This window comes from Canis lupus, chromosome 17 (assembly GCF_011100685.1).
Source record: "Canis lupus familiaris isolate Mischka breed German Shepherd chromosome 17, alternate assembly UU_Cfam_GSD_1.0, whole genome shotgun sequence".
In the NCBI taxonomy this organism is placed as follows: domain Eukaryota; kingdom Metazoa; phylum Chordata; class Mammalia; order Carnivora; family Canidae; genus Canis; species Canis lupus.
In genome coordinates, this window is record NC_049238.1 from 11,739,789 (window position 1) to 11,749,809 (window position 10,021).

The window sequence follows — 10,021 nt, forward strand, 5'->3', positions numbered from 1 at the left end:
AACCTGATCCTGTGTATAACTCTATGCTATCCGTTGGTCTGCTTTAGGAGTATATTCCTGAGTCCATGTTGAGCTCTTTGACTCATCTCTGTTCTGAGTTGGGACAAAGTAGATGCATTCTGAACCCAAACCTTGCCTTCGAAGCCATCTGAAGATTTTCTTAATGTGCATTCACACGGCCTGAGAGTATTTGAATGTCTTAAAAAGAATGTGCAGGTTTTCTCTACAAGCGGGCTAGGAAGCAGCAGTAGCCAGGTTTCTCGGCCGACAAAGTCTTTTATCTTTCCATTTGCAAATGAAGGCACCAATAAATACTTGTTGAATTTTATCATTCTGTTAACCTTCAAATTCAGACTTGTCAGTAATTACTGGTTTGCATTAAAAGGAGGAGATTAGAGATTGAGGTCCTGGAAGGAGACCTGATTTGCTGGGAGGCACACGGAGTAAACGGGTCACTTGTCTCCCTGTCCCCTCTTCTGTTTTTTGTCAAGGGACAAAAGACTAATGGCATGGTGAAGGGCACAAGCCTGGCAAGAGGACAAGGCTGGGACTTTTAAACGTGGTGACAAGGGCCACCTTGGCCTATTTTAACAGTCTTCCTCTCTTTTTGGTAAAATGGTATGGCAGGCTATTCTGAGTGTCTTTCCTGGGCACTGTTACTGCTGGGGACGAAGAAGGTTCCAACTGTTGCCAATAAACAGAAACCATCTTGGAAGAGGTGGCCGCCTTAGGACTCATTCAGGGGTCTCTGCCTTGAACAAAATCATCAAGTACTTACTGTATACAGGTACTTTGCTTTGCCTTTGAGGATCCCTCCTCAGCAAAACAGACAAGGCCTCTCCTTCCGGAGCTCACAGGTCGAGTGAGGAAGGCAGAGCCCGTTTCCCCCCGGCAGCCTCATGGGGGAAGCAGGCATTAAGCAAACATTCCCAGGCATATATAATTACAAATGGCAGTAAGTGCTCGGAAGGAAAATCCAGGATGCTTGCAGAGAATACAGCAGGAGGGCTTGGTTTAGATTAGGGGGTTAGGGAAAAGCAGAAGTGGGGGTGTTAAAGGCTTTTGCAAAGGTGAAGTGTTTTACATATGTGAAAGAAATAATAATAATAAAGGTGCTTGGAAGGGCAGCTCATCCTCATTCATGGGCCACTTCCTAGAACTCTGGGAATCTGCCTCTCTCTCCAGAATTATGTAGGCATCCTGGGTAAGGGCTGGAGGAGCCCTTCACAAATGCTAATATGTGAGCATTTTACAGGCTGCCCCCTGACCCTCTGCATCCTCATCTGTAACTAGTTTGAATGCTGAGGTGAATGGTCGGGGATGAGCTGCATTTCCAATTTGGGAAGAGGGAGGTGGAGCGGCTTTCGCACCCCAATGAGGGTGTGTGTATGGGGGGGGGCAGGTTCCCCAATCCCAAACCACCAGGGGAATGTCTTACAAGGGAAAACCCATCTCGTGGTGTATCTGGTCGTTGAAGGGGGCTGCCCAGGGGACCCTAGGTTTTCTGGGGAGTTTCGGGGGTAGGGCCAATGATCTCTGATCCTCCCCCCTTCCCCCTATAAGATAGCTTGACCAGAATGAAATGAGGATTTCACAGTGGCGGTCGGATAAGAGAGGGCCATACGGCCGGCCAGGGGTCTTAACGTCCCCGGAAGCCTCCCGATCCGGTAGCATCAGTCATAGATGACACTCACACCAGGTGCTGGGCGCTGTTCTAAGCGCTTTTACAACGCTCTTTCCTCAAAACAACCCTATGACGTAAGCACTGTTGCCAACCCCAGCTTCACAAAGGAGGGAACCGAGGGACCCTGAGACCAAACAGCGAGGGCAGCTTTTTTTTTTTTTTTTTTTTTTGTCTCCAACATCCCGGGCTCCTGGGATCTGGAGCCGAGGTCCGGCCTCCAGGACGTGTGGACCACCCCTTGGATGTGTGAGCCTCGTCGGCCTCCCCAGAATTGGGGGAAATCACTAGTTTTGAAAAGGCGAACTTGGGGGCCCGCTCCTTCCCCTCGGAGGCCGCGGGGCGGGGTGGGGGCGGGGGCGGCCTGGGTGACCGCGGGGCGGGGGCGGGGGCGGGGACGGGGGCGGCCGGGCAGCCCCGCTGCAGGCCCCACGCCCCGGCCCCGCAGCCCCGCTTTCTGCTCGGTGTCCGCGAGGTGTCGCCTTCGGCCGAAGAAACCACCGCGGCGCCACCCTCGTAGCCCGAAGTTATTTATTTATTTTCAAACAAGGGGGGCGCCCCTCTCCTTTTCCATTTAAAACTAGCAACATCCTGCGGTCTGGTTCCTAAATGGGCGCGCCCTCCTCCTCCTCCTCCTCCTCCTCGGGTCCTGCACCCCTCCGTCCGCCTCCCCTGCAGATCACACCCCAGCAACCCCACCGCGGGGCCCCCTCCACGTCGGCGTCGCGCTCAGCCGAACACAAACGCCGTCAAGGGCGGGGGCTGGGTTAGGAGCCTCGGCGTCCCCCGCCACCCCCTCCCGTCCCCCGCCGCCCCCCGTACACACCCCCGGAGCCCTCCGGAAAAAAAAAAAATTTAATGCCAAGCAATTGCCAGGCCCGCGGGGTGGGTGCTGCATTGCAACGCGCGGCGCGCAGCTGGTTCGCAGAGTGCGCCGGGTGCAAGCCCGGGGGTCTAAAAGCGAGGGAGGAGCACACCCCGGGCTTTCCCAGCTTTGCAGCCTCCTCTCTGCAAAGAAGAAAAGCAAGTGGCTTTTGGCGCGAAAGCCTTGGCGCCTCCCCTGATTTTTATGGAAATCAAGAGGGCGGGGTAAAGCCGCTTTCCTCTGCCTCTCTCCCTCCCCCTTGTCTGTGCCGCAGCCCCCTTCTCTCCCCGCCCCCCGGGTGTGTCAGATTTTTCAGTTAATAATATCCCCCGAGCTTCAAAGCGCAGCCAGTGACAGTCATCTGTCTGGACGCGCTGGGTGGATGCGGGGGGCTCCTGGGAACTGGGTTGGAGCCGAGCTAGCGCTAGCCAGGCGCAAGCGCGCACGGACCGCGGCCACCCGAGGACCAGCACCCCCGGGCCACCCGGACACCCCCGCGCAGAGCCGCCGCTGGATCCCCGGCAGTCGGCGGGAGGTAAGGAGCGGGGGCGGCGGGGGGGGGGGGGGTGGCGGTTTGCAAACTGCCCCGCGCACCCCGGGCGGCGAGCGCGGCGGGAAGGCAAGCCCCGGACCGGATCGCGGCTCGCGCACCGGGCGCTCGAATATCCTCGGGGGACTGTTGCTGCTTCCGAAACAAAACCATCTCGGGGTTTTCCCTGAAAAGCCAGTTCCAGCCCCGAAGGCACCCCGGGTGGAAGAGACCCGCCCTAATCCTTTTTACAGCCTTTGCCGGGGGGGTGGTGGTGGTGTAATGGCTTCATCGAGAAGAAATTCGCCCTTCTCCAGAACGCGTATCGGTGTTTGAGCTGACGCGGAGCCGGTGCGTCTCCACCCCGAAGCTGAGGTTCTCCGAAGGGTGCCCCTGGAGGAAGAAGGGGTGGGGGGGGGGGGTGAGACTAGGGCGAGGCCGCCGCGGTGGTAATCTGGGTCACGTCTGCTCCAGCCCCCTGGAGACGCGGCTCTCCTGGCCACCGCGCAGCATTCCCGGGAACTGGGGTTCGGGCGCTCCCCTCTCCCAGGAAGACGACGTTGTTGGGGGCTCGGAAGAGTGGGGGTGGGGTTAGAGAGGTTCAAAATAAGCTCTTGGCAGGACTCCCCTGCAGCGGCCGGATTGCTGGGGGGCGTCTGCTCTAATTTGGGACGGGGGGGCGGGGGGGGGGGGCGGTGTGTGGGTTTGGGTGCCCGTCGTCGGTCTGGGTCTAAGAGAAAGGCGTTTTCCATTTGCAAAGTTTCCTAAATCCCCCCGCTCTCTTTTGCACTCCCGAGGTTGCAATTTTACAAAGGAGGGATTGAGGGTACTCGAGATCTCATTCCCGGTAGCTGGGTTGGAGCCCTGGGGCTTCCTCTGAGCAGCGGGACCTCCGCGGTGCAACCGGGTTGTCGGGGAGCTGGAGGGAGCTGGGAGTCTGCAGCCCGGAGCAGCCCCCTCCCCCCCGGCACTGCCGAGTGTGAATGAAATGGCAGTTTCCAAAGTTGCAGAGCCACGCCACCACCCCCCGCATCTGCATGCCCCCTCCCACCCCCTGTCGTAGACAGCTTGTACACAAAAGGAGGGAGGGAGCGAGCGAGAGCCAGAACTTCCTCCACCTTCGGGAGCACCAGGCGGAGTGGGGGGGCCGGTCGGGGAGGCCGAGGAGCCGGGTGAGAGGGGGCGCCCGCTGCCCGCCCCCGCCCCCGCCCCCGCCCCCCCAGTCGGCTCCGCTTGCCAACCCTCTCCCGGTGTGTCTGTCGGTTGCAGTGTCGGAGATTGGCGCGGGCCCCCGCCCTCCGCGCCCCCCACGGGAAGGAAGCACCCCCCTAACTAAAAGGAGCGGAGCGGAAAGAAGCCCTCATTCGCCGGCCGGGAGGCGAGCCGATGCCGAGCTGCACCGCGTCCACCATGCCGGGGATGATCTGCAAGAACCCGGACCTGGAGTTTGACTCGCTGCAGCCCTGCTTCTACCCGGACGAGGATGACTTCTACTTCGGCGGCCCCGACTCGACCCCCCCGGGGGAGGACATCTGGAAGAAGTTCGAGCTGCTGCCCACGCCCCCGCTGTCGCCCAGCCGTGCCTTCCCGGAGCACAGCCCCGAGCCCCCGAACTGGGCCACCGAGATGCTGCTGCCCGAGGCCGACCTGTGGGGCAACCCGGCCGAGGAGGACGCGTTCGGCCTGGGGGGCCTGGGCGGCCTCACCCCCAACCCGGTCATCCTGCAGGACTGCATGTGGAGCGGCTTCTCGGCGCGCGAGAAGCTGGAGCGCGCCGTGAGCGAGAAGCTGCAGCACGGCCGCGGGCCGCCGGCCGCCGGCCCCGCAGCCCCGGCCCCGGGAGCGGGCGCCGCCAACCCTGCGGGCCGCGGGCACTGCGCGGCGGCGGGGGCGGGTCGCGCCGGGGCCGCCCTGCCCGCCGAGCTCGCCCACCCGGCCGCCGAGTGCGTGGATCCCGCCGTCGTCTTCCCCTTCCCGGTGAACAAGCGCGAGCCCGCGCCCGCCGCTCCGGCCGGGGCCCCTGCCGCGGGCGCCGCGGGGGCCTCGGGGGCCGCGGGGGCCGCGGGGGCCTCGGGGGCGGGCGCCGCAGCCTCGGCCGGCGCCCCCGCGCCCGCGCCCCCGCGCCCCGGCGGCCGCCCGGCCAGTGGCGGGGACCACAAGGCCCTCAGCACCTCCGGCGAGGACACCCTGAGCGACTCAGGTAAGGCCCGTGCTGCCCCCCGGGGGCCCTGCAGCCGGAGTCGCGCTCCCTTTGTTAGTCCTGGTGGGTCTGGCGGGGGCGGGGGCGGGGGCGGGGGGCTCCTGGGAGGCAGTGCGGGCGGCGGAGGGTCGCGTTCCTCCAGGCCGAGCCCCGGGGTGACGAGCAGAGGGGCAGCGGCAGCCGCCGGGAGGGTGTCCCCCCGAGTCGCACCTTGGCCGAAGTTCCCTGCACCCTGCGGCAGCCTGAGTCGGTCGCCGGCCCGCCCCGCACCCCTGCGCTGCAGCGGGTCTCAGGGATGCGACTGGGAGAAGTTGGGGGGCTAGGGCCGGGCAGCAGTGTAGAGGTGGCGCCGGCTTGCGTTTTGCGGGCAGAAACCTGTTAGCACGGGGCCCGAGAGGGGCCTGCCTCCCGGGTCAGGGGAGGGCAGACGCGGGGCGGAGACACAAAGGCGGCGCGAAATCCCTTGGAGGGCGCAGGAAGGTAGGGGAGCACAGATGGCTACTGCCGGTTTTCTTTATTTATTTTTCTCGAGCCTGGGTCGTCTTCCCCGCCCTCGGTGGGTGGTGGGCTGTTTGCTCCTGGTCGGTGGCCAGCAGGCGGCGGTGTGCTGGCCAGCGGGCCGGCGAAGGATCCGCGGGGCCTGGGGGGTGCAGGGCGCACCCCTCCCTCCGTCCAACAGCTGGTGGCAAGCACAGCAGCGGTTGTGGCCCTTCTCAAGGGGCTGCCTCTTTACGGGGTGCAGTGCGAACTGGGTCCGGTTTTGTCCCTGGCGAGGATTGCAGGACTGATTGCAGACTTAGGTGGTTTGTGACCCGGTGCCCTTCACGGTGAGGGCGGGCACTTAGGCCCTCCGGGAAGGCACACACCCTGGAAGCCCCCATGGATTGGTTCTATTGTGTGCCTACGTCTGCCTTACACGGTAGAGTTGGGTTGAAAAAACCCTGACTTTGCCTGGGACTTTGGAGGTAAAGAACTCTGTGCAAACACTTGAATAGCCCTTGAGCTGGCAGTCGGGAGCTGGGGCCCCACGGGATCTTGAAAACCAGGGTTCTCAGAAGGCGGGTGGCTGAAAAGCTTAAATTTCCTTGAGGGCCGAGGATGGATCCATCGGAGGCTCCTGGAAGGAAACTTGGTGATAAGCCTTCGGTTGGAATCGGGTCTGTCCCTTTAATGTCTGTGCCTTGACAGCTCTGGGTGAGGAAGCACTTCCTTCCAACAGCTGTCTTCTTGGCAGAAAACCAAAACATTGGCTTAAAGGGACCCACAGACTGGAACAGCCTCACATTTCGGCTTTAGAACAAATCCCACAATTGTTCAGCTTTCCGGCCCCCTTCAGATCAAGCAGAAGATGTGTTTTGATTTTCATGCTTGCGTTTTAAACAATAATTTTCGATCCCAGCGAGGTAGTAAAGGAGGGATGGGGTGGGGGGTGGGGGTCGGGAATGCAGACACGACGCGACAGGTTTTTTGGTTACTGTTATTGCCGGGGACTCTGGGGAAGAGGCGCCCCCACTTCGGGGTTCAGAGTTCCTGTGGATTCTGACTTCGTGGTTGGGATTTGGTCCTTGTTAGATGAACACCTGCTTACTGCGTGGAACTCAGGTTTACGGCAGGCAGATTATTTTTCTGCCTTAGTTCATTAAACTGCCCTTCACGCTTGAGGACTTGAGATCAAATTCAGCTATGTGTCAGTTGCTAAGCGAGGCTCCTAAAATGGGGATCCTCCGTGTTTAGGTGTGGAGATAGAAATGGGAGCGAGTCTCTGGGAAAAACTAGTGATGAGCAGAGCTTACCGTTGGCTGAGCGTCTACCTGCGAGGCCTGGTTCTTTACGTGTTCCCTGTCCAACTCCAGAAGCCTGTGCTATATTATCCCCATTGAAACCGAGGCTTCAAGTTTAAATAACTCGCCTGGGGTCCCATAACTAGTGTGTGTGTTTGTGATGGAGTCCAGTTCTTCCCAACCCCAAAGCCTAGGCTGATCTTGTTGCCACCTGCTGAAGTCTTGAGCAGAGGCTGAAAGGTCTAGGAGTGTGGGCAAGGTGGAATTTCCAGATGTACTTCATTTCCAAGCCGACCGGTAGCATCCTGTCCACATCTGTGCGGGCGGATTGGCGATGCTTGCTAGCCGGGCCGGCACCTGCCCTAAGAGACAGGTAGAGGTCGCGGTAAGTCCCTGTGTGTCTAACCAATAGAATGACTCCCATCTTGTTCCCAGATGACGAAGATGATGAAGAGGAAGACGAGGAAGAGGAAATTGACGTGGTGACCGTGGAGAAGCGGCGGTCCTCCTCCCACAGCAAGGCGGTCACCACCTTCACCATCACTGTGCGCCCCAAGAACGCCGCCCTGGGCCCGGGGAGGGCGCAGTCGGGTGAGCTGATCCTCAAACGCTGTGTCCCCATCCACCAGCAGCACAACTACGCCGCCCCCTCTCCGTACGTGGAGAGCGAGGATGTGCCACCCCAGAAGAAGATCAAGAGCGAAGCATCCCCCCGCCCCCTCAAGAGTGTCATCCCCCCGAAGGCCAAGAGCTTGAGTCCCCGCAACTCCGACTCGGAGGACAGCGAGCGGCGCCGCAACCACAACATTCTGGAACGCCAGCGCCGAAATGACCTGCGCTCCAGCTTCCTCACGCTCAGGGACCACGTGCCAGAGCTGGTGAAGAACGAGAAGGCCGCCAAGGTGGTCATTTTGAAAAAGGCCACCGAGTACGTCCACTCCCTGCAGGCCGAGGAGCAGCAGCTTTTGCTGGAGAAGGAGAAGTTGCAGGCAAGACAGCAGCAGTTGCTAAAGAAAATTGAACACGCGCGGACTTGCTAAACGTCTCTCGGAACCGGACAGTCACTCTGCCACTTTGCACATTTTGATTTTTTTTTTTTTTAAACAAACATTGTGTTGACATTAAGAATGTTGGTTTACTTTCAAATCGGTCCCCCCCTCCCCCGTCGAGTTTGGATCTGGGTGGGGAGCAGGACCTCCGGAGAGGGCCGGCCTGATGGGATGCTGGGTGGCCCTTCGCGCTTTCCCCTCCGTGTCCCCTCCGAGACCGCGGTCGAAGTTCGTGACAGTCGGGAGCCTCTGGGCTGTTGAAGTCACCTTGTTGGTTCCAAGTTTCCAAACAACAGAAAAGTCATTCCTTTTTAAAATGGTGCTTAAGTTCCAGCAGATGTCACAGAAGGGGTTTGCCATTTGATAACCCCTGGGGAACATTTCTGTAAATACCATTGACACACCCGCCTTTTGTATACGTCCTGGGTAATGAGAGGTGGCTTTTGCGGCCAGTATTAGACTGGAAGTTCATACCTAAGTACTGTAATACCTCAATGTTTGAGGAGCATGTTTTGTATACAAATATATTGTTAATCTCTGTTATGTACTGTACTAATTCTTACACTGCCTGTATACTTTAGTATGATGCTGATACATAACTAAATTTGATACTTATATTTTCGTATGAAAATGAGTTGTGAAAGTTTTGAGTAGATATTACTTTATCACTTTTTGAACTAAGAAACTTTTGTAAAGAAATTTACTATATATATATGCCTTTTTCCTAGCCTGTTTCTTCCTGTTAATGTATTTGTTCATGTTTGGTGCATAGAACTGGGTAAATGCAAAGTTCTGTGTTTAATTTCTTCAAAATGTATATATTTAGTGCTGCATCTTATAGCACTTTGAAATACCTCATGTTTATGAAAATAAATAGCAATTAAATGATGCAACTTTCCCCCCCCCTCCCTTAATAGCACTAGTTAAACTCTATCCCCTCTATCTGTTAAGTGTAAGTGGTACAGAAGTTTTGGAGGGACCTTGGGCTCCCTGGGCAGCCCTTTTATATCTGTGCAGCCCCAGCTGGGGAAGGGCCACTCTTCCCACTCCGGCGGTGTGGAGGGAACGGTTTAGGAAGGTGAAGGTATTTCTTCCAGATTACACAGAATGGAGACAGTATTTGGGACTCTGTGTTCTAACAATTAGCGTTCATTAATTTACAAAGCACTTTCATATGTTGGCCTTTTAAAGAATTAAGCTCAGACACCAGTCTTGGTCAACTCTTTAGAGTGAGAAGTAGAATCAAGACATGGGGTTCTGAAACTGCCTATGTTAGTGATATTTATTCCATTGATGGATGGCTTTATAAGCTCATGTAGCTTGTCTCCAAGAGCATATTCTTCAGAATGCACCAGGATTTAAGGTTCTGATTTTGGCATTGTAGCAGAATTTAAAAAAAAATGAAGTTGGTCCCTCCCCTGAAGAAGTGCTCAATCTTATGCACAAAAAGAACTCCTTGAAGCAACAGTTGTGTGACCCAGATCAAGTGTCCTGTCCCTTAAGGAGAGACACTGGGGCATGTATAGCTCTGTTGATTTCACACAAGTATTTGAGCTGCCCTGTGGAAGCTGGATTAACCTTTGCGGGCTCTGGAGGACAGCCAGGGTCAATGGAATGGAGGGAGGCACAATTCAGAAGGAATTTCTCAGAAGGAATTTCTGAGTTTCCCTAATAGTAGGTGTTACCTTTACTTCTGAGGCATTTAGCTTCTCCGAACAGAAAGTTTACAAATAACCGATCTCTGGGGTGAAAAGTAGCACAGGGTCATGTGTCTAAGGTTTCATTCATCAGAAATTTAGCTCTGAACTGAAGAAGGCCTCTGCTTTGTCAGTGATGATAATGCTTGTCTTGGTCTCCTGGCTTGTGAGAGGTGGGGATGAGAGAATCCAGGTCGTAGGAGTCCCTGTCTGCTTCAG

At 57.3% G+C, this 10,021-nt stretch overlaps 1 protein-coding gene across 1 annotated transcript; it reads left to right on the forward strand.

Annotated features, from left to right (window-relative positions):
* The first annotated feature begins 2,882 nt into the window (after positions 1-2,882).
* Positions 2,883-8,995, forward strand: MYCN (MYCN proto-oncogene, bHLH transcription factor). Its single transcript, XM_038560817.1, has 3 exons — positions 2,883-3,081; positions 4,345-5,275; positions 7,492-8,995. The coding sequence occupies exons 2-3, from the start codon at positions 4,462-4,464 to the stop codon at positions 8,094-8,096; spliced, it is 1,419 nt and encodes a 472-aa protein (XP_038416745.1). The 5' UTR covers positions 2,883-3,081; positions 4,345-4,461; the 3' UTR covers positions 8,097-8,995.
* Positions 8,996-10,021: the final 1,026 nt, after the last annotated feature.